Here is a 24,221-nt window from a genome sequence, read left to right on the forward strand (position 1 = left end):
TAACCTAAAATACTGAACATGTGCTATTTACTGGGTAAAGTTAAGATAGACTATGCTACGTGCCTCCTATGCTCCACTAGATTATATCTGTAAGTTAAGCCTTCGGCGCCCCATAAATACTATCTGTGCTATCTATACTATATAGTCCTATATGTATCAGTGGTATTAATTGCAGATTACTAGAAGTTCAGGCCTTGATGATTGGCGCCGCGAATGACTTACAAGCGAGCCGCTTTGACACTCGAATTTGTAGTGTGATTTATGAGGATGACACTGACATCATCAATCACTGTTCAAGTGGAAGGTGATTTAGCAAAACACACAAAAAAACCGAGACTGCAGGGAAATACCAATCCAGGTTAGTCAGGCTTTATGTAAATTTTACTAGTAAGGGAAACAAGTTTAATTACACTCCATCTCTGGGGAGGAGGACGAGCAACCCCCAAGTGCAGTTGAGTTGACCCGGACAACACTTGATTCGCTGTCTTGGGTTGTTGATGTTGTTTCGCTTTAAAAAGTTATAAAAATAAGTCGGCGGAGAGCGGCAGCAGCAACCCTCGGAGTTCATCCTGCACCCTTTGATTTTGGCCAGGATCGGGAATCGGGGATCGGGGCAGGACCAGCATCATCCCCTGTTTTCCCGCCCGTTCTCTCGTTCGTTGCCAGGGGCTAATGAGCGCCGCACATTAGTTTTAACAACATTTATTATTTATGGGTTTTTCCCTCCTCCTGTCCCGCTCACCCTCAATGCATCCGCATGCCGCCTCCCTCTCTCTCACTCTTTCACAGAATTCTTACTTTGGACGTTACATTTTCACTTGCCTGCATAGTGACGCAGTTCCCAAAATGAACTCATGGAAATGGGAATTTGCAATTACTCGAAACGCGGCAAGTTTAATTGGAATTTCGAAACCGGAGCGGCTCGTTAACAACTTAAGTCAGGATCTGGGGGTACTCAAAAAGGCTCGCAGGCGGGCGAAAGGATAATCTGATATTATGATTAAGTGGTTTCTTCGATTAGTATACACTGTAATGCAAATTAAAAGCAAGGTCATGCAACTTTACTTTTAAACTTCAATTGACTTTGGTTAAGCAATGTTTTGATTTAACGAGATGATTCAGTTTCTATTTTATATTAAAACATATCAGGTCAATACAGGTACCCAAAATATTCAATATAAAACAGATATAAAATCAATAAAGTCCATCGGTACTAGCCACATTTAATGTCCACACCTTCCGGATTTCAGGCCATTAGTGGGGATACGATTCATTTGCATATCACTTTACGCGGCAAAGCGTTGGGAGTAATGAGTAAAAGGTCGCGTTTTTCGCACTTTTGTAGTTAATAGAATTTATTTGCACACATGTTCACATTGGACAAACTACTTAGTCGTATATAAATATATTTACTTAATAGCGAAAGCATATGCATTCTGTTTGAAAACGGGAGACTCATTTTCGGTCGACACGCACATGGCCTGACTTGGACTCCTGGTCGAGGATTGGATTGTGGAGCTGGAATTGGGCGTCGTTTGGAGCGATGTTTATACTGCACTTGTTCGACATGTTATAGGCAAATAGACGATAAGATAAATATATAAAAATAAATGCATTCCAGACCTGCCAAAGTGCCAAATGAAAACCAGCAAAATTCGCCAGGGAAACCAGCACTTCAACACAAATGACACAAAGAACTGACTCGACTTAGGCTAACCATTTCAATTGAAAAATCCCTACGCTTTATACATTACTTTATATGTTAACACTATCCTAGGCTAATTGGTGCTACACGTACATTCTAGATCACGCGCATAGTATGCTTAAGCTTATGGTATATGGACTGATTTGGCATTCTATCGTCTACCAATCTCTGCCAGAAAGAAGTCCCGGTTCGCAGTTGCCGAGCGGAGATCCTGGGAGATTCGGGATCTCCGCTGGTGCAAAGGGGGCTTGAGTCTTGGGCACTAGTCTACTAGGTTGGTGGTCAGTGGTTGAACCTGGACCTTCCCGTGCAGAAGATGAGCTGCGGCTACAAGGGCCCGTAGATGGGTTCGGAGTAGAGCACGGCGGGCATGGAGTAGCTGTACGAGGTGGCTGTGTGCTCCGTGGGAGTGCGTAAACTTGCCTGAAGACTCCGCTTACTGTGCCGCTTTAGCCTAGAAAAGGTTAATAATGAGTTAGGATCATGGAAAAGGTCAAGGCCGTGTCAAACTTACTTTTTCTTCAAACAACAGGCTGTGCACAGGGAAACCAAGGCAGCCAGACCTATGAGAGCGGCCAGGAAAACCAGCCACGCTCCCGCTGAAGTAAGCATTCCCGCAAAAATAGCTGCAGCATGAGTCCTTCTCACCGAGCAGGATTCCACCTCACTGACCCCATAGGCGGCGTATATATCTATCAGTTCCTGCCGCAGCTGCTGCGAGTTCATCAGCTTTTGCATCTCGTTGAAGGACAAGGCAGCTCCATTCTTGAACATCTGGAAACAGGAGCTGGTGGCAGTGAAGTCCAGACTCATGTCGGGCCTGGTGAAGACCTGTGTATCCAAGACATGCAACTCCAATCCCAGGGGCTTCAGTTTTTTCTTCAACTGCTCCTGGAACGGTCGGATATTGTGCTGGATCTCGTTTGGAGGTCGGGCGAAGACGAACTTAAGCAGCGACTTGTCCCGGATCACAAACACCTTGAGATTACTGTGGGCTTGCCGTTTGGGTTGTACTGAATTGTTGGCCATCACCCGCATTAAGAAGTAACCATCCACGTAATCCGCGAATGAACCTCCAGTTCTCAGTTCCCCAGTTCGATTGTTCAAGGTGAAGAGATTCTGCAGATTGCCTACGGCCAGACTGCGACTTCTCTTATAGAACTGTGGCACAAAGGTCACGTTCTCAATGGAAAGACCAACGGGTGGAGCCTCTGCATCCGCGTCGCTGGCTTTCAAAGTGGTCACCACAGTGTCGATAGGCACATTGATCCTGATACCCACAGTGGGATCTGGCTGCTCGAATTTCGGCAGGTTGTCGTCGATGTCCAATACGCGAATGTTGATGCGCAAATGTGATGGATCCTGTCGATCATAGGGATCTCCAATGAACTTGTAGCCAGGCTCGCCCAGTTTCAGACACTTAATCGTCAGAGTAAAGGACTCAACCTGCTCTCGATCAATAGGTTTTTGGGTTTTGAGAATGGCCACGCTTTCGTTATTTCGCTCTATCGTAAACAACTGTTCATTATTTCCATCAATTATCACGTAATCAATGGCTGCATTCTCGCCGAGATCCTCGTCCAAAGCGCTGAAGTTACCGACAATGGTGCCAGCCGGCTCCTCTTCTCTTACCGACATGCTCAAGGGTCCTGCGTCCTTTAAAAGGATAAAAATGAATGTCAGTTCTTATTCTTAATGTTCTTCTATAACTCTCCCTTTACTTACAACTTCTCTTGCGAATCGCGGTTCGTGATCATCCACATCCAGAACTGCAATCTGAAGGATCCTCGTCACGGACTGCTTGGGCTGTCCATTGTCACTCACTTCCAGCAGAATCCTGTACATGTCCTTCGTCTCCCGATCCATCGATTGCCTAGTGGTTATCAATCCTGAGTGAGCATCTATGACAAAGGCTTCGGCGTCTGGAGTATCTGGCAAAATGCGATAAGTTATGGTTCCGGATGGGGTATTTTCATCATCCGGATCGCTGGCAATGACTTGAAATACTGGAGCTCCAGTAACAGCATTCTAAAAAGGTAAAGGTAAAGGTAAAGGTTGTTTGAAAACGCATTAAAGGTTGTAAATCAATACCCACCTCTGTGACATTCGCCATTTGTCCCACCCGAGGAGACAAAAAGTACGGCACACCATCATTGGCGCTCACATCCCCAATATATATCCTGACATCGGTGTCGGTGGACAGGGTGGGCTGTTTGGGCATCTGGTTGCCGTTGTCCTGGGCACGAACAATTAGTACATAAGGATGTGCTCGGCCTTTGCCGGTAAGATTACGTCGGGTGGATATCAGACCACTCTTGGGATCGACCTTGAAAAGTCCATTGGCCTCACCCTCGTTAACCAATTCGTAGTGCACCTCGCCACCCAGACCCTCATCCGCATCCACAGCTTCCAGCTGGAGAACAAACGAATCGATTTGCGCGTTTTCCGGAATCACGGTGCTATATTTCTTCTGAGTAAACTCCGGAGCGTTGTCGTTCACGTCCAGTACCTCTATCTGCAGCTCCACAACACTTTGCTTGGCATCCGTGGGACGTCCAGGAGAATCCTCCGCCTTGATCTGCAGTTGAATCCTGGGTGTTCGCTCCCTATCGATGGTCTGCCCGCTTGCCACGATTATTTCCCCAGTTGTGTTGTTAATATCGAACAGCATGGCGTGCTCGCCCTGCAGTGAGTAGATGATCTTGTGGTAGCCCAAACGCTCATCACGGGCATTAAGAACCGCATCCTTGTCCAAAGCTCTCACCCGAATCACTCGCTCCGGATGAGGTCTGTTCTCGATGATGGTGGCTTGATAGGAGTTCCGTTCGAAGCGCGGACTATTGTCATTCACATTCTCCACGGTGATATTAACTCGACTAACAGTGCTTCTTTGTCGATCGGCACTGTTGGCGCGAACTTGCAGCTCAAACTCCGGACCACTTTCACCCAAGGCTTCATAGTCCAGCCGCTTTTTGAGTATCACCTCTCCGGTACGCTCTGCCACTTGGAAATAGTCCACTTGCTTGGGTTCTATCAATTCAAAACTAGTAATCGGCTGTCTGGTGACAGGATCTTCCGCCTGCAAAATAAACAGCGCACTATCGATGGGCATTTCCTCCTTAATCTTTACATCGATCACGGGTCTTGAGCTGGTCCAGCCGGGATTCTTAAACACCGGATTGGTGTCTTGGAAGGACTGCACGTAGACGGTAACTTCTGTGCTGTCCACCTGTCCCTCGGGATCCACCTCTGCATTGAGATCTCGCACACCGACGGTGAAGATTATGATAGCGGCCACATCGTGACGAAGCGTTCCATTGACAAAGATCTCACCACTTTGACTGTCCACTCGGAAGGCTTCCTGCAGTCGATAGTTGCTCCGATTGGCTATGCTTACGCCTGCCTTTGTGGTGGCAGCGACAGGTCCAACCATACTGTACTCCAATTTTGAATTAAGATCCTTGTCGATTGCCTTCACGCGAAGGACACTCTCACCCACGGCTGTCCTCTCGGAAACGTACGTCGCATAGCTGTTCTGCTCGAACTTGGGACGCTCGTCATTGATGTCCTTCACATTAACATACACCGTTGTGGTGGCCGTTTCCGGGATAGGAGTTCCGGAGTCTACAGCGTTCACTATGATCTCGAAGCTGTTCATGTTTGAATCGCGATCGATCCGGGCTTGTGGCGATACAGTAATTAAACCGGAACTGTAAAGTAAATTGATAAGATTTGATTTAGCTTAAGTGATCATCTAGGTAATACTCACAGTTCATCAATCTCAAAGTTGTCGTTGGCCCCCACAATCCTGTAACGGAGTAGGCTGTCCAGACCATCCGGATCGTGGGCTGATACGGAGGTGACATTTGATCCTGCAGCGGCATTCTCAGGAATGGAGACTCGGTAGCTGGGCGGGCCTATAATAGGTAGGTTCTCCATATTTTGGAAGTGGCCTCGGAAGATGGGCCGTTGATTACCGGAAATGCCGACTCGTACCAAAACACGAGTGGTGTTGGACAAGGGAGGAATGCCTATGAAGATTATTCATAATTAATGATTATTTCCTTTTATAATTAATTAGCAAAAAACTCACCGAAATCAGTGGCCGAGACCACCAGTTCGTATTCACCCCTCTCCGTGTCCATTGATCGCGCTGCCTTCTGAATGACAATCTCGCCCGTATCCGGCTCGATCCGGAATACATTTCCAGCAATGCTGTTCTCAGACACAATGGAATACTTAACCCGTCCATTTCCTTGGGAGGGACCATCTGCATCGTGGGCACGCACAAAGAACTGGGGCTCAAAAAGGGCTGCACCCTCCCGAATAGTTCGACTATATTCCTTGCTTTCGAAGTTTGGATGATTATCGTTCACATCGGTGACACCGACGAACAAGTTGGCATTGGCCTCCCGCTGACCCCCGTCGATGGCCACCACTGTCAGGCTGTAGCTGCTTTGCTTTTCGTAGTCCAGAGGTTTCAGCAGATAAACGCCTCCGGTTTCCGGATTCACATAGAAGTTGTCCGCACCGAAACCCTTGAGCACGTAGCGGACATGTCCAAATTCACCGGAATCCAAATCTGTGGCTTTTACGTGTCCGATTATCGCGTCCACAGGAAGATTCTCAGCTGCCGTAAAACGATAGGTACCTTGGTCAAACACAGGTGCATTGTCGTTGGCGTCCATCAGATGGATCTCTACCCGAGTCTTGGCCTTCTCCACTCCCCTTACAGAAGCCACCAGATCGAACTCAAACTTTCGAAGGTCTGGATCGACAACATCGTAATCCAATCGACTAGCATTCAATACCTTGACAACCACTGGTGTTCGGCCTTGAGATTCAGCGGGAGAAACTTCAAATACTCCGGCGGCATTAAACACATCTCTTAAAGAAAGCTCATAGCGACTGTTCTCGCCCATGTCGCGATCATCCACGAAGATCGAAAGTCCCGGCAGAGGCATTCCAGTAGCTAGATTCTCCGTTATAGAGACATTAAAGTGTGGTCCACTGAAGGTGGGCTGGTGATCGTCCACATCGGTGACCACAATGGTTACTCTTGTGAGCGAGTGCTCGGCGGGAATAGCTCCATCGATAAGCTCTGTGGCTCGTATGGAAAACACGTATACCCCACCATTTTGGAGAATCTCTGCGTTCTCACGATCTAGTGGCTCTGATGTGGTCTGCAGTACTGCCGTTCCCTCTCGAGGATCTCCAAACGGTACAAGCTCAAAGTGTCCGAAGGGTTCATCTTCCAGCGATAGGAATATTTCCCTTGGTATGCCCACATCCCCATCTACTGCCTTGACCGTCAGAATGCTAACTCCGGCGGGAGTGTTTTCCGGTACTGTTGCGGAGTACGGAGCATTGGTAAAGATTGGCGGTTGATCCTGAATGTCGATCACATTGATCGATATGGTGGCCAGTGAAGAGAGGCGGTTATCCAATGCACTGTCCGAGGCCGAGATGGTCAAGATGTACGAGGGACGACTCTCGAAATCCAGCTGTTGCTTCAGCGCCACTCGGGCTGTGTAGTTTCCGTCAGATATTTTCACGGCCCGCACTTCAAAGATGTCGCAAATGTCATTTTCCTGGAGTAGCAATGAATACAAAATAAGACTTGTACAGGATTACCTCATATTCAATATATGTAACGTACCTCAACACACTTCATCTGAACCTCAGCATTGATGCCCTCATCCCGGTCGACGACCACAATGGGTGGCTCCACACTAAGCTCCGAACCCACAGGCAGAGATTCGCTGACACTGGCGGTGTATGGTCTGCCCAGGAAAGTAGGCTGGTTGTCATTGTAATCCCGTACAGGAATCACACGCCTTTGGGAGACGGTATTGGGCTCTGTTCCGTAGATACCTTCGTCTGTGATGCTAATGATCACCTCGACAGTGTCTTGGGTCTCTCGATCCAGCTCCTGGCGCAGGCGCACCACTCCCGTCTCCCGATCCACCGAGAAAACGGGTCCGCTGATACTGTACTTCAAGCGACCTCCTTCCGGATCAGTTCCTGTAAAATAATAAGGATTTTAATTATCATTAATAGAGGTTAAACAATGCAGGAACTTATACCTTTTTCTTTTCAGAATTTATGGGCTTAAGTACAAATCGTATAAGAATATCACCAAATAATATAGATCGGGAAAAACGTTTCTTACCGATATTGAGCACAAAGTAATAAATCATTAGCAAAATAAGATAACCATATGGATACACTATTCGTCAAGATACATAATCAAATTTGATTTCATCCACATATTTATATCGATTCCCATAATGATCTTTCTAAGCTAAATTAAAACGATCAATACATTTTCTGAATGTGTGTGGGACGCGTGTTTTGGACAGCCGGCAAGTGCAACAAATTAGTTGGCGACGGTTGAGTCCCGGTGGTTGACACGCTCGCTGCTTTAATTACAGGTAATCCGAGCCAGCGTCATAGGCTGTCACTTCGGGAAGTCGTTCAGTGGAGCCGCCGCCGTCGGTTTATGTAAAAGCGTGTGAAAAATGCTAATTCGGTTCCCACAACCTCCTGCGCCGTTGACTTTTCCAGTCGACTGCGGTTTTCCGGCCCCTCGGAACTGGGGCAACTAGTTAGTTGTGGGTCTAGCCCTAAGTGGATTGTGTCACTCCCCGGCAATTTCTCTTTCTCTATGCCCACAGAGTCTAATAACAGGAAATATATCTACAAGTATTTGGTTCGGGTAACCGAAAAATTCCAGCTCGGGGGCAACACGAAATTACTTTAGAAATTCTACCAAAGCAATCATGGAGAAAAGAAAGAAAACAAATGAACTCGGGGAGCTTACAAAAGAAAACAGAGACCACTAAGCGGTCGGTCGGGAAAACCGCTTTTGGCAGACAGATTTTTCAAGTTTGCAGGGGGTAGGAGCGGGGGCACTGGAGAACCCAGCGTTGGGAGCGGGTTTGTGGTACACCGACAATTGCAGCACGACCACAAAAAAAAAAATAAGACACGGCCCAAAGCGGGAAGCAAACAGGCACAGCCGCTCCTCCATATAACCAAAAATAAAAAAAAAACATACATACCTCAAGCATTTCCCTGCCCCCCAAGTACCCCGAACTTTATTGCTCTATCCCAATCCCAAACCCGATCCCCTGCATTGGCGCGTGAGTGACCGTTTTAACTTTTCAATGTACATAATCATTTTTTCCAGCTCACACTTACTCATACCACGTAATCATAGGGTATGTGCTGTTCTTAAAGCAAGTGTGTGAACTACTGAACTGGGTTTCGATATAAAGATTTTAAAATATGGATTATCAATTTGCAATATTTATTTCAATCAATATTATTTCTATAGAGATCAAGATGCTGAGTAAAAATTTCACCATTCGATGTTGAGAAACCACTTTATAAATGACAAAACGATAGCCATCTGATATCCGCAAAATGGATCTAAAGTTACAAAATGCAACCGATCCCTTAGATACATAGGGTATCTCTAGATCAACCCTCTCCACTTCTCGATTCCCGCTCGTTTTCTCTTTATGAATTCTCGTGTTCGATTCGAGTATTTGTATGTACATACGGTGTGTTTTTTAGGCAATTGGGGGAAAAGTGGAAAAGCTGAATGAACACTGTAATTGCGGGTACGTGCGAGATGTGGAAAAGCTCTGCTACTTTTCACTTCGCCCAGCATGGATGCTTTCATGGAGGGGGAGGATGTAATTGTTGTGGTTACCATTGTTGCTGTTGATGCGGCAGAAATAATTTGTGATTTCATGCTTGACGGAGCGTATTTGTTAATATTTTGGTTATTATTACACATGGAACAGTGGATAAGCCGAAAGAAGCGAAAGAAACGCCCGCCATGTGCCAACATTCGTTTTACTCAGTGTTTTTGGTATGGTAAAATGTGTAATTAAGTGGGTATGAAAGGAAAACTCAAGCGGCTAACCGATAGGAGTTTTCTCTGCAACATTCCGTGCAATTAAATCCTCAAATTTCGACACCAGGAGGCAATCCCAGCGGATTTTGGGCTTATGCAACGATTGACACTCGGTATTGTCTGGCAATCTCGGATTAAGTTGTTCCCGATATGGATTCAGCTCAGTTTCCCGGCTCACCGTTTAGGCCGAGCAATTTCCTTGGCCTGGTCAGTTTTTCCGTTTACTCTTTTCGGTGTCTACCAGAGGTTTTCCGCGACACTCTTGATTTCCAACGCACCCAGCCAGAGCAAACGTGTTTCGTATCTCACGGATACCGCTTGCAAAACGAACCAGTCTCCATCTGCATCCGAGTCTCGGCATCGGTTACATTTGCAGGCGGAGTCACTGGGCGAGCATCATCCAAGGCGATTTGGCACACGCTCGGCAACCAGTTAAGACAATGCCCCATCTGATTATGAAGTTGCCGTGGAGCAGCATCAAATTGCAGGCCCGAAGCCGCCGCAGCTGCAAATGTATCTCAATCTCTTAACTGGGCCTCTGTGTTAGGGTGTCATTTGGTTGAGGGGCAGGTGCAAACTAGATCTGCCTGTTGGATAACATAATTCAGGGGGAGTGGCTGGCCCGCCCGCCCGATGTTTATTAAGTCTTAGTATTGCCAGAGATATAGGAAATCGACTGTCGATTGATTGCCACTCTCGTTCGGAGTAAAAGTGCTGTTTTCATTCTCTATCTAATGGGCGCCATTAGCTTGCCGCAATCTCCATTATCGTGGACTAACACTTATCGGTGGTGCTACGCACAAACGTGTTCAAATGCATTTCCGCCTGCTCACCTATCAGATACATATGTCTTTGGCTGTCTTTGTTTGTTTTTGTTTGTCAATTGATTAGCAAACTGCATTCTCGGGCGAGCTAACTTCAAAAAAACTAGAAACCAGAAACAGAAAAGGAAAAAAATAAACAATAAAAACATGAATATCTTGTTGGCTTATCGAGCATTCTTGCAGATCCGCACTGCATATTTCAAGCCAAGTGGCATTATGCAATCGCGAATATATGCTTATATATCTGACGAATGCGAGATACGAGGGTGCTGAAAACGTGCGGCGACCACAAAAATCCAATACTCCGCACAAGGTTGACCCGAAGTAGGTGGGCCACCCAGACCAATGCGGTCCAAGAAATGAAAGTCACCACTGGTAATTTGAGGTATGATCAAAAGCTAAATTACAAAATTATTAGAGCCAGTTTTGGAGGAATGTTTGCTTGCACCGAAGGGGGAATACCCTTTTGAATAGCCTATTTAGCCAAAGACAATTTCAGCGAAAGTAACGAAAGACAGAAAGAAAATTACTAAACGTTAGTTTAATTATGCTTGTTAATTTAACTAACATAATTATGGACTTTAAGGGCCAACATCAGATATGCCAAGTTTACTTGATCTTAATGGATAAAATTATTAGGTCATTTTAGAGGCAATTAATTGTATAACAATCAAATATAATATAATTGAGCGGAACTTTTTAAACACAATATAAGGTATTTTTAGTATTTTTATGAAAATTTAATTGAACATTAGTATTAGTTATATTATTAAAGACTTATCTCTTATGAGATGTCATTTTTGTGTAGCATTTCAATTTATTAAATATTGCAGATTTGATTGTGCCAAAATCAAGTTGTTTTATGTAAAGATTGTTAGTGAACTAATAAACAATTGTTCTCCTAAAGATAACAGATAAACCAGATAATAGGTTATTTGTTAATTAGAGCAAGATCGTGACTGAGGCAGTAGATACTTTATCTACATAGTTTTCTTGTACGAAAGCAGACCATCTAAGCGATATTCTTTGCAGCTTATCTTATTCTATAATAGATGTAATCTCAAATCTGAGATTCTGTTCTATTTGGATTAATTTGTACTTAAGTACTAATATAAGATGCATGTGGCCTTTTTAAATTCCCATAAAAATAGCCCGTATATGTAGTTACTATTAATTCCAACTTCCCACACTAGGCCACGTTTTGATCCATCTCCTTCTTTATTTTGGCCAAAACAAAACGAACTACTGGCAGTGAAAGGCATTGCCACAAACTGCGTGGGAATTGGGCTATGGGTGTTCATTGTCTTTTGCGATGCAATGAAAGCCGTGAAGCAATTCCGCATAAAATTATGAAACGTGACGGCCCCGTACTACACATGTTGATAAGATGTCGAGCATGCAATCTTGGCCAGAACTCCCCCCACCAAAATTCGAAAAAAAATGCGACCTGGTTGCAACTCACCTTTCAGCTGGAAGACGGGACTGCCGACGGGTGTGTTTTCCGAGAGGCTAAATCGGGACATGTCGCCCGTTCCGGGGACGAACTGCGGCGGTTGGTTGACCAGCTGGCCGGCGGTCAGGCTCAGAAAAAGTGGCAACAGCAGCGGCAACATGTTGCCGTTGCTAATTTCAGTGCCGTTAGGTATCCGTATCCGTTAGGTCCGAGTTTCGATGGTTGTTTACGCGAGTATTTGGCACATATAGAACGACACAGTTTCGGTATGATTCGATATCTTTGCTCTCTCACTCCGCTCCGGTCGCGTTCTTGGACTGGCCGAAATGCAAAACAAACTCTGGTTATTTATTGGGCCCGAAACAATGAGTTTTCAATGCTAGCCGCTGCACCGCCCCCAGTTGGCCTTGTCGCGGGTTGGCTCAAATGAATGAGACTGGGCTGAGGCTTAGATTAAGCTGATCTTGCAGAATTGCTTATCTTAGCCTTGCCGTTTGAACTTTTGCCAGCTCTCGATCGCATTCCATAAATGATGTGCAAAGCGAATGTGGGTATATGAAACAAAAAAGCGATGTTCCGACGAAATCTAAAAGAAATTTAGTAGCGAACAGAAGATTTCACTTTATGCACATGTGAAAAGTGGCACATGATGATGAGGCGGCTGCTGTTCGCCAGTTCCGATCATTGGGCACTTCTCGGCGATTGGCAAATGCGACGATGATGGCTTTCTTTTGGTACCAACACCACACAACACACACCACAGATCGCAAGCAAAAGCAGGGGAATGTGCAAAAGCGGCTAAAACAAATAAACACAGGCAGCCGACTGGTTCAGGTATATAGTATGTTATGGTATAGTATCCGAGTAGGTATCTATGGGTTCTTGTTTTGGCCGAAAAAGAACAGCAAATGGAGAGCGAAATGGTGGAGAGCAAGAAGGAGAGAGCGTGGCGAAAAAGCAGGAAGCAAATGCAATTTGGGCGGCTTAGGGCTAGCAGTTCGGGCAAATAAACTATAATTAACACTAATGCGGAATGACCATTTCTGGTCAACTATTCCGCGGTTATATTTTCGGTTTTGACCAACGCACGCAAAAAACACACACACTCGAAACCGCACAACGGATGACGCTAGGGTCCGAAACTTGATCTTGCGCCTTGCTGCTCTTGTTGTTTTTGCTGCTACGGATTGCTCTAAAGTATCTCGCGGATGCCGATTTGAGTCGAGTTACAAGCGCGACAACGTCTGTACGAAGCGACGCTCGCTTACCTTCTGGCCGGACTTACCTGTTGCTGGCCGTTCTTTCCCAATGAGAGCCGCTCACAAAGACTCGGCTCGGAATACTGGTTTTCGGCTCTTGCCGGTTCTGTTTTGCCGCGGGTTTCGCGCACGCGCAATGGAATTGGCAATGAAAACTGGCCGTGAAGTTTGAAGCCTACTTTTGGGCTCACGAAAAAAGTATTTTCGGGATTCATTGAAGGTGTTCCTTTTTTACAAACTATAGCCCTGCTAAATTGGTCTATATCTGTATATATAATTTAACTAAAAATGAAGCAAACTACAGCATTCGTAAAAAAAATTACATACAGAGATGTAAATTACTTCATGTGCCTAAATAAGCCTTACCTTCAGTAATCAGTTTGTTTAAAATTCCACAAGAATTTTTATAACTTGAACCACATCAAATTATGCGCTATCAATCTACATATTAACTAAATCCATTCATTTTTTATGGATTTCATTTTAACCCACTACCGAATAAATTAATTCAGATAAAATGCCAAAACATGATTTGAATAATAAAAAGCGTCTATGTTAATAGAAATTGAGATACGTTTATTAATAATATTATAAATACAAAACATTCAATTTAGCTATATTTCATTTAATTATTCAAGGTAAGTAAGTCCTTGCAATGCGGAACAGCTAGCCCTAACTTACTCTAAGTACAACTAGCGTAGTTAGTGGTTAGAGAGCATCGTCCACCTGGAACTGTATCAGATCCTCGACGGGAAAGCGGAAGAGCGAGGCGGTCTGGGCCTCCGCTGCCATCTGTTCGATATTGGCGCTCTTCGGATAGCGATAGTGCTCCTCCGCTGGTGTTTTCCTATATCGATAATCCTGCCGAATGCTGCCCAAGGCGGAGTGATCTGAAAGCTCAGCTGCCACAATAGGATGCTCAAAGTCAATCAGCGGCAGGTGATCGCTGCGCGAAATGGTACTGGATCGATTCCCCGGCTGGGATTGCAGATGTTGCTGTTGTGTCGCTTGATGTTGCTGCTGGGTTTGATTATGCGACGGATGATGTTGCTGCTGCTGCGACGGATGGTGTTGTTGCTGCTGCTGTTGCTGCTGTTGTTGCAGACCAGTGCCACTGCCATTGACTGACTGTCTTGGTTCAATGGGGCTGGGCGGATTGGGTGGCGGCAAGTCATTCGAGTTGATCATGTTGCGTTGCATGTTGTGATTGTAGAACGGATTGGTGGAGGCGCGAATTGTGGCAGTTGGTTTCTGCTTGGGGAACACGTTCAAGTGCAGCATGATGGGGTTCGTTTGGCTGTCCACTTGACCCTGACCCTGTCCAGAGCTCTGTCCGTAAATGGGCTCATCAGGATGCACGCTTTTCGGTGGCGGAAACTTGTGGGCCTGGTTGTGGTACAAAGCCTGCTGCTGACTGTATCTGGTAGCCTGGTCAGGGAAGACTACGGGCTGTTGGGTGGGAAACTTAAAGGGTGTCTGGTAAATGCCCTGACCCATCTGATACGCGGCAGCCGTGGTTCCAGTCAAAGCTGCTGGCGAGGGAAGGGCATAGTCCTGCTGGAAAGGATGCCGCATCACAGAGGCAGGCCGCGAAGGTGGCAGCACAGGATATATGTCCAGATTGACCTTAAAAGGAACCCTTTTCAGATGCGACTGGCGTGTGGCATTCAGCGCGACCACAGGTTGAGCAAAATGCTGGTGCACGAAGGGATCTGCCACAAAATGCTGCTGACTGCCGTGCTCCAGTAGCTGTTGCTGCTGTTGTTGTTGCTGCTGCTGTTGCAGTTGCTGCTGGAGCTGCTGCTGTTGCTGCTGTTGCTTCTTTTTCTTCTTTTTAGACAATGGTTTTCCGTTTCCGACTGGCTGCATGGCTAACAGATTGACATCCTGTGGCGAACGGGGCTTGTAGGGATACAGCTGATCGATGGCTACCCTTTGGTGGGGCATCACACCGGGATTATACCATGGCATTGGCATAGACATCATGGGAAACATGGGCATCGGTATGGTGAACTGCATCTGTTTCTTATTGCGCTTCCCGCGAAAGAAGTTCCCTATACCACTGGACTTGAAGTTCTTGAAAGTACCGGCGATGTGTAGACCCGTGGGCATCATCACCATGGGTGGCAGTTTACTGGGCGCTAAGCCTCCGATGTGCAGGTGCTGCAGGATGTCCTGGATGTTGTTCAGCTCGGGACGACCCTCACCCTTGGTGAACTGCTCGGGCATCGGACCTTCGTAGGGAAAGTGGAATGGCTTGGGTTTGAACTCTTCCTGCCCTCGAAGGGCTCGGGTTCCCGGCGTTTCGGAGTACTGCCGTCGCAGCAAACCCTTTGTGGGCGCCGGCGGCGGAGAGGGCGAGCCCAGGGACAATTGCATATCCTGGGTGGTGAGGCGCGGTGGGCGTGGCATCTGATCTCGCAGCAACCCCCTCAGAGGCGTCATGGTCGCCGATCGCTTGGGCAGGCGCTCGTAAACATGGGCGTCGTCCGTTTCGTGCGACGAAGTTGCGTGTTGCTGCCGTTGCGCTTTCGTGCGCCACGTCCCGTAGATGGGTGCAATGTTGCTGTCGGCACGCTCCAATAAGTAGGCGGTTTCCCCAGCAGCTCCCTGCGTCGCCTGCATCTGCTGCAGATGCAGCTGCAACTGCTGTTGCTGCTGGCGCAGGTACTGTTGCTGCTGCTCGTGCTGCAGTTGCTGCAGCTTGGCCCGCATCTTCTCGATGTCGCTGTCGCTGTCCGAGGGCTCGGTCTCCGTGGTGGCCTGGGATGGCTCGTCTGCTGAGGACTCAATGTCGTTCAGAGATTGCTGCTGTAGATGCTGCTGCTGATAAAGAGTGGCTGCGGAGGCGACCTTCACTACCATGAGAGACATCTGCAGGTACACACAAAATGAAATCAAAGATAGAGGGGTTACATGTGCTTTAAGATAATTGTTTGATTTGCCGAGTAACAGGGTTACTTCAACTTGGAACTCGGGAGATGTACAATTACAGCTCCCTTTGCTCATATCAAGATTTTCACGTAATTGTAACTCAAAATGTGTAACCAACAAATAATAATTGTCCAATTACACTGAACTGCGTAATAAAAAAATCGCTTTTGTATGAGAGCATCGAATCCTCAACTCACTATTGTGTACACCAGGATCAGGCCCATAATCCACTGCCTGCCTTTAGTCCAGCAAGGATCCAGTCGCGTTCGAGTGTCCCGTTGTCCTTGACCGACTGCCGACTTCATGAACATCTTTCCGGGATCTGCTGCTCGAACCACTCGGCTTGCCTATCGCTTGATAAATGTGGGCCTGAGCTTCTGCCTCATCGCGGATCGCAACGATGACTGAGTGCAACTGGGAGCTGGCGGCGCCTAAAAAGCGTCGGTTATATCGGCCCAAGTGCAACAGCTTAATTAGAAAGTTTAATAGAGTTTGGCTGCGAAAGCAAAACAGCAAGCTACAGACAGACAAATAAATTAATTGCTCAGGCGAATTCGTGCTCCCAGGCAAGTGGAAAAGAAAGAGATATTAAAAAACGCATTGACCATGAAAATCTGAAGATAGCTGCGAAGTAACTAGAAATATCTTCGGGACTAATGAAACCGAAGTGGTTATGCACTCACGAAGGAGCTGACTATCCATAGCTCTGATACTTTATATAAGTGAAATACTTTTTAAACGGGAAATGATAACATTTAGTAAAGATCAATAATTATATAAAAAACCAATCCAATATTTTACTAGTCATAAGTTCAAATCACATTTCAACTATATCTCAAATTTGACATTTATTTATAAACTAAGGTTAAATTATTTCACATTTCATGAAAATATACATCGCTCAAAGTAAACATGTTTTTAAATACCTACTCATACGAACATTTCAAACCTATTAACTAAGCTAACGTGTTTCACATCCATAACTTAAATTAGTAGAGACCAGAAGTGGAGGTCAAGGTTAACTCTCTAACCTGCACTTTAGCCGCTTTATGGCTTGCAAGCAACGATCTCCTTAGCATAGTCGTAAAAAACAACTTTTAAGATAAATCCGAAAAGAGGAGAGACCAACCAGACCACAAAATCTCCCGGACATGGCTTCATCCCATTTCCCGGTTAGGAGTGAAAAAGAAAATGTGTTATTATTGTTTGTTTGGGTTTCAAACATCGCACATAACATAACAGGACTGCATGTTATTTCCGCTTCGCAAAAACAGAAGAAGAAAATGCTTGTAAATATTCGAAAAACTTATTTTATTGTTCAGGTTTCAGCGATCCGAATTAAAAGTTTATTTAATCGTAATATAGAGCTATATAGTCTTGAGCTGGCGTCCGTCACAGACGACGGCCGCCCATCGATCGTAGAGTAGTGGTAGAACATAGCAAGAGTTGGATAGACTGTTAGCTGTACAATTGGGGCACTCATTTACAATGATCCCTAGCTGTATGAGTATGCGATTCATTAATTACAAAAATAAAATAAAAACAAACAAGTGTCGTCCTTGCAGGCGCACCAGTGGCGCCCTCTAGCACCGCTGGCGCCGGATCGTGTAAAGTTAGACTGTACGAGAATTGACTAGATCAATCTAGCCCTAGACGATGGCCCTATCCCTAATCACATCTGGATCTCTAGATCTAGAAGTTGAAGGGGATGCTGGGCACGGGGTATTGGTAGCCCTGGTGCTTGGTGGGTGCGGGTGGGACGTAGACTGTGGTGCGCTGAGTCGGGGGTGGCACGTACACGGTGGTGCGCACGGTTGGTGGTGGCACGTAGACGGTGGTCCTACGGGTGGGTGGTGGAGGAGGGCGGGTGGTGCGCACAACAGTGACGGGGGGCAGGTAGGTGGTTGGGGGACGGGTTGGTGGACGAGTGGGTGGTGGAGGAGGGCGGGTGGTGCGCACAGTTGGGGGTGGCAGATAGGTGGTTGGTGGGCGGGTTGGTGGACGGGTTGGGGGCCTCGTGGGTGGCAGAGTTGGCCGAGGAGTGGTACGAACAGTGGTGCGCACGGTGACCGGTGGCAGAGGCTTGTTGGTGGGTGGCAGGTAAGTAGGAGCCGGGGTGGTCAAACGACGAGTGGTGGGTGGGTAGGTTGGTGGCCTGGTTGGAGGACGAGTTGGTGGTGGGGTGGCACGGGTGGTGCGCACAGTTGGGGGAGGCAGGTAGGTGGTTGGTGGCCTAGTCGGGGGCCTCGTGGGAGGGAGAGTGGGACGAGGAGTGGTACGAACGGTGGTGCGAACGGTGACTGGGGGCAGAGGCTTGTTGGTGGGTGGCAAGTAAGTAGGAGCCGGGGTGGTCAGACGACGAGTGGTCGGTGGGTAGGTTGGTGGCCGGGTTGGTGGGCGAGTTGGTGGTGGGGTGGCACGGGTAGTGCGCACGGTAACGGGAGGCAAGTAGGTGGTTGGTGGCCTAGTTGGGGGACGAGTGGGTGGTGGAGGAGGACGGGTGGTGCGCACAGTTGGGGGTGGCAGGTAAGTGGTTGGTGGGCGAGTTGGTGGACGAGTTGGTGGCCTGGTAGGAGGCAGAGTTGGACGAGGAGTGGTGCGAACAGTGGTGCGCACGGTGACTGGTGGCAGAGGCTTGTTGGTGGGTGGCAAGTAGGTAGGAGCGGGAGTGGATGCACGGGTTGGTGGTGGTGGTGGCCTAGTTGGAGGACGGGTTGGGGGGCGAGTTGGGGGACGAGTTGGTGGTGGGGTAGCACGGGTGGTGCGCACGGTAACGGGAGGCAAGTAGGTGGTTGGTGGCCTAGTTGGGGGACGAGTGGGTGGTGGAGGAGGGCGGGTGGTGCGCACAGTTGGGGGTGGCAGGTAAGTGGTTGGTGGGCGAGTCGGTGGACGAGTTGGTGGCCTGGTAGGAGGCAGAGTTGGACGAGGAGTGGTGCGAACAGTGGTGCGCACGGTGACTGGTGGCAGTGGCTTGTTAGTGGGTGGCAAGTAAGTAGGAGCCGGAGTGGTCAGACGACGAGTGGTCGGTGGGTAGGTTGGTGGCCGGGTTGGTGGGCGAGTTGGTGGTGGGGTGGCACGGGTGGTACGCACGGTAACGGGAGGCAAGTAGGTGGTTGGTGGCCTAGTTGGGGGACGAGTGGGTGGTGGAGGAGGGCGGGTGGTGCGCACAGTTGGGGGTGGCAGGTAAGTGGTTGGTGGGCGAGTCGGTGGACGAGTTGGTGGCCTGGTAGGAGGCAGAGTTGGACGAGGAGTGGTGCGAACAGTGGTGCGCACGGTGACTGGTGGCAGAGGCTTGTTGGTGGGTGGCAGGTAAGTTGGTGCCGGAGTCGACGCACGGGTTGGTGGTGGTGGTGGCCTCGTTGGTGGTGGTGTTGGACGACGAGTGGTCACTGGTGGCAGTGGCTTGTTGGTGGGTGGCAGATAGGTTGCTGGAGGACGAGTGGTTGGTGGCCTAGTTGGGGGCCTCGTTGGGGGAGGAGTCCTTGGTGGTGGTGGTGGAGGAGGCAGACGGGTGGTCACTGGTGGCAGTGGCTTGTTGGTGGGTGGCAGATAGGTTGCTGGAGGACGAGTGGTTGGTGGCCTAGTTGGGGGCCTCGTTGGGGGAGGAGTCCTTGGTGGTGGTGGTGGAGGAGGCAGACGGGTGGTCACTGGTGGCAGTGGCTTGTTGGTGGGTGGCAGGTAGGTTGCCGGAGGACGAGTGGTTGGTGGCCTAGTTGGGGGCCTCGTTGGGGGAGGAGTCCTTGGTGGTGGTGGTGGAGGAGGAAGACGGGTGGTCACTGGTGGCAGTGGCTTGTTGGTGGGCGGCAGGTAGGTTGGTGGTGGCGTGGGAGGCCTAGTGGGTGGCCTGGTGGGTGGCCTAGTGGGAGGGCGCGTTGGCGGCCTTGTGGGCGGCTGGGTGGTGCGGACGGGCAGATCGAATGGAACATCGGGCGGGGGGTAGAAGTATCCCTCGGCGGCACGAGTTTTGCGCTGTAAAAGGTGGCTTATAAGTTCCTGTTGGCAGGGCATCGGCAGATTTCCGGACTTACCTCATGGGTATCGGCCGATGCGGTGGCCACAGCCACAACGCAAAGCGCCAAGACGAACAGTGCACTTCTCTGTGGGTAAGGAACGGAAAACACAGTTTGGTTAGTGATGCTACATACTGATGGATTTCGATGGTGTCGCCATACAGAGGTGCTCAGACTAACGACTGGCTCTAACAACCTGATTGCGACTAATTGATCGCCTTCTAGGCTAATCGCCTATTCACGCTTCGTGGCAACTTGGCCGGGGTCGGAGGAGGCAAGGCAACTCCGCTGGCCTGCAGTTCAAAACTGTGGTAAAGTTCAGCCAACAAACCGCCAAGCCGGCGAATCGATTTACCATAATGCATTGAAAATCACCCGAAATGCTAACGCAGACATTCAACTTTGACGGGCATTAGCATCTCTAGGTCAGTCCCCTCCCCCGGAGCTATGTATGTAAATATCGCAGATTGGCGCGATTGATACATAATGCCCATGCAAATGACGAGCGACACAAGAGATGTGAGCTCAATGGGGATCCGAGGAAGTAGCCCCTGAATTATGGCTTCCGACGATGCTGTCAGCGGGTTTATTTGCATTTGTCGCTGGAGTTTCGGCAAGGTCATTGCTAGTTAATGAAAGTGCTCGTCGATGGCCGCAGATGGCCAGTGTCGATGAGCTCAATTAATTGGCTGACGGAGAATTTTCGGGGGCTATAAAAATAGCCGATTATGAAAGAAACCGGCCCGGATCCGGGCCCCAAACTCCAGACCCGTTCTAGCCATGATTATATAATAATCAGCCAAGACTGGCCATAAAACTAGTGAGAAAACGCAAAATTAGCATACGCATCTGGCATAAGAAGAATAGTAAGCCCCGGGTGTCATTTATAACCAAATCTGTTAGATTTTAAGCCATACCTCCAAAATCGACTGGGTCCAGTTTCATTTTTGGTTTCTGATTGTTTGCTAATTTCAAAAATATTTGATCTTTGTATGTAAATGATTTTAAATAATTTATGCTAATGAACCTGAACTTTTGGCTGTTCTAACTTGTTTTAAATATCGCATCAGCCACAATTAAGCTGAGGAATTCGAGAACCAAATCGGGTTTGACTTATGGCAGCGGGCGGTGCTTAAAGGTTAGAAAGTGAAAGGACTTGGAGAGATATTTGCAGGGGCAGAGCGATTCCCTCGACTGTTCAGTATGCTAATTGGCAGCTAATTAATCTGATTCACACCGCATCGAGGGCAGAGCCCCAATGCCAAGACTTTTGGGGCAACTTAATTTTTCCAAAACTGTGAGAGATTTGGGTGAATTAAAGTCTGGGGAAAAGATCAGGCGGCCCTTTAACAAATGAAATCTTCTTTGGCTACAACAATGATGGTGATTAATGGACATCTATTCAATGGCAACGTCAAGAATCTAACTTAAGGCAACGTTTTTATGGCTATTTACCTAAATACGCCAATCGCAAATTGCGACTAGCAAATGTCAGAAGCAAAAGCGAAAATTATGGAAAAAAAAACAAGTTTTAATTTCATCTTCAGCCATGTCAATGCTGACATAGAAACTGCCGCCACATGGCAGAATGCACATGCAGCTGGTCCATCCTAATGACTTAATACGCAAATTGCGGATCGCGCCAAGGCGATTTGCTCCGTGGGCGGCCACACGGCGTATGCGTAACATTGCACTCGATGCCACTTGCTCAATTTCTACATGGCTTAAATGTCAACCGCCATCTGGTCAACTCTTAACTCGAGATGATAGCCCGGGTCCAGAGCTGGACCCTCGACAAAATGTGAAATGCAAATAGATGGCGATTGAATTGGAACTGCAGTCGGTGTTGGCAATTTATTTGCTATTTCTTCTTGTTTGCGATGCTTTAGTATGCACAGAGAAAAATCGGAATGAAGTTGCCAGTTCGAAAGTCCTATCTTATCTAATAACCCTTTTTTAAGATTGTATCCCTACATCAAATTATAGAACGCATTTAATGCATTTAATGTCAAACTATATATCATGCTTCTTTAGTATCCTTTAATACATAGATACAAAATGCTCGAATTAATGTATTTCTGAAGATTTTGGAACAAGCTATTTAACTGAGATATTATTTTAACAGAAGAAATGTTTCAATTTGTATTTATAACTGCTACTATTTTAAAATTAAAATTTAAATGCGAACATCATTGAAGATTCGTAACGTTTGTGTTTCAAATATTTCCTGTAGTTCACAAGCTCAAACTATAAAACGTGGAAACTCCCTAAATATGTTGGACTAACAAAACTGATACTTTTTATCTTCATCTGCACTGCTTTTCCTTTGCGAAATGTCTGTCTTGTTTGTCTTCACACCGAGGGACACTTGTTATTTCGTTATTTTGCACTTTGCACACGATCATTGTTCGTTTTGGATTGGTTAGATTGGATTGGAACTGGGTTCGGTTACCATGGTGTACACTTTCGGACTGCTACAAACGGCAGTTGCGGTAATCCCGGGTGCGTAGGTAATCCTAGGCGGTGTGCGTGGTTAATCCTTGCGGACGGTACTGTGAGGATCGGAAAGGAGAAGACGCGACCGATCGTATCAAATTCAATGGACGATTGAATTTGATCGATGCCAAGCTAAGTTGGTTTAACTTCTAGGTCGAGTGTGGAATACCAACTAAAGCATCAAAACTTGTAGATTTTCTATATATACTCGGACCCAGCATCTGCCCACTTGGGCAGCGGCGTCGGCAGAGGCATCTTCACCTGGGCGACAGCTGTTAACACACGGCCAAAAGCCGAAATCGAAAGCATTTTGGCCAGATGAAGATGAGCCGAATACGAAGCCTCTGCCGCTGCCGCTGCCTCAGCCTTCGTCGACAGCGACGCCGACAACTGAATGCTGACCAGAAAGCCAACCAGTCTCGGTTGTTTGATGTTTGTGAGTTAACAGCCAGATAACATGGCTAAGACAAAAAGGCAGCCAAATTGAGGCCCAGCAATTATGGCAGAAGAGCAACTAAGCCAGACGCACCATCCGGCCATCCGACCATCCACCAACGCCTGCTCTTGTTGGCATTTCTATTTAGCCAACTCCGATGGCTGGCAAATATGCTCGTACTTTTGGCAGAAGACTGCGGCGAGTGTTAAACACGTTGTCGTGCAGCGTTTAATTTGGTAAATGGGTCCGAGCCACCGAATTTCATCAATCGATGAGACAAGCCGAAGCTGAGCTTGCCGATCGAGAGCCAAGTCAAGGCTCCCATCGAAGCTTGCCAAGGCAAATAAGGCCGAGAAGATCAGGCGTTGGCTAATGGCAATTACCCCTCGGAGCAGGCCTAAATGCAGTTGGAGTTGCGCGTCGATGTTGGAGTTGGAGTCGGCCAATTGAACATGAACCGGTTGACTTGGCCAAAAATGCGTGTGCCCGGGGGTCAGCAGATGGCAGCCGGAGTTGAATGTTAAGGTAGGCTCAGCTCGGCTCAGCTCATCTCTGACTCCGTGTCAGCCGAGTGACCTTTAAACGCACACTCGAAGATCTCGATGATCGGTGATCGGTGTTCAGTGCTGCATTCTTCGAGCGACTCCCAAACGGGTTTCGGCATTTGTCATCGCCTGCATTTCGCCACTTTAATAACTAGAATTTATATATTCGCAAGCAGTCACGTCTAGATTTTAATGAACCAATCAGAGTGACACCCACTGGCCACGCGCAGTCATGAGCCGGCCCAAAATAGATGTGACTTTGAACTCTTTTGGCCCAAAGGTGCGTGGTCACTGGGTAGTCAGGGTCTAGAAAAAAACGGAACGGAACAACACCCAGAGGAAGTGCAGCCGAACGGAAGTCACCCCTGCGGCCATCAGACGGCACTTAGAGCCACATTAATTCTTGGCTTTTATTACATAATTGCTGGCTAACTATTCGGGTCATAACTTGCTTCGCACATCCCCACAAAGGCAATGACACTTGGCGGCGACTGCTGACATTTCAAATTTGTCATTGCGGATAACTGAAGCGACTGAATTGTTTTTATTATTTCTTCTCAGTTTTTGGCGCATTGAATGCTTCTCGACTGCCGGCTAGAGGAAAAGCCTTTTTTTGTCACCTCATCCGACAT

At 47.6% G+C, this 24,221-nt stretch overlaps 3 protein-coding genes across 5 annotated transcripts; all 3 read right to left on the bottom strand.

The window, feature by feature from the left end:
* Positions 1-1,327: 1,327 nt before the first annotated feature.
* Positions 1,328-13,214, bottom strand: LOC6738449 (cadherin-23). Of its 3 annotated transcripts, none has more exons than XM_039293227.2 (9): positions 13,014-13,214; positions 11,919-12,226; positions 7,365-7,729; positions 5,799-7,296; positions 5,475-5,736; positions 3,801-5,415; positions 3,431-3,733; positions 2,220-3,361; positions 1,328-2,159 (listed from the first exon to the last, which is right to left on the bottom strand). In XM_039293227.2, exons 2-9 carry the CDS (start codon positions 12,067-12,069, stop codon positions 2,033-2,035), a joined length of 5,463 nt encoding a protein of 1,820 aa, XP_039149161.1. In that variant the 5' UTR covers positions 12,070-12,226; positions 13,014-13,214; the 3' UTR covers positions 1,328-2,032. The 3 variants fall into 3 exon arrangements, with proteins under 3 accessions (XP_039149161.1, XP_039149159.1, XP_039149160.1); XM_039293225.2 differs by having other exon boundaries at positions 12,999-13,214; XM_039293226.2 differs by having other exon boundaries at positions 11,919-12,495; positions 12,999-13,214.
* A 509-nt stretch (positions 13,215-13,723) lies between these two features.
* Positions 13,724-16,534, bottom strand: LOC6738450 (alpha-protein kinase 1). Its single transcript, XM_002085221.3, has 2 exons — positions 16,300-16,534; positions 13,724-16,042 (listed from the first exon to the last, which is right to left on the bottom strand). Exons 1-2 carry the CDS (start codon positions 16,411-16,413, stop codon positions 13,877-13,879), a joined length of 2,280 nt encoding a protein of 759 aa, XP_002085257.1. The 5' UTR covers positions 16,414-16,534; the 3' UTR covers positions 13,724-13,876.
* Positions 16,535-17,396: 862 nt separating this feature from the next.
* On the bottom strand, positions 17,397-22,811 carry LOC6738451 (proline-rich extensin-like protein EPR1). Its single transcript, XM_039293380.1, has 3 exons — positions 22,565-22,811; positions 20,131-20,199; positions 17,397-20,071 (listed from the first exon to the last, which is right to left on the bottom strand). The coding sequence occupies exons 1-3, from the start codon at positions 22,565-22,567 to the stop codon at positions 17,795-17,797; spliced, it is 2,349 nt and encodes a 782-aa protein (XP_039149314.1). The 5' UTR covers positions 22,568-22,811; the 3' UTR covers positions 17,397-17,794.
* Between the last annotated feature and the right edge of the window lie 1,410 nt (positions 22,812-24,221).

Source organism: Drosophila simulans, chromosome 3L (assembly GCF_016746395.2).
Source record: "Drosophila simulans strain w501 chromosome 3L, Prin_Dsim_3.1, whole genome shotgun sequence".
NCBI classification, from domain to species: domain Eukaryota; kingdom Metazoa; phylum Arthropoda; class Insecta; order Diptera; family Drosophilidae; genus Drosophila; species Drosophila simulans.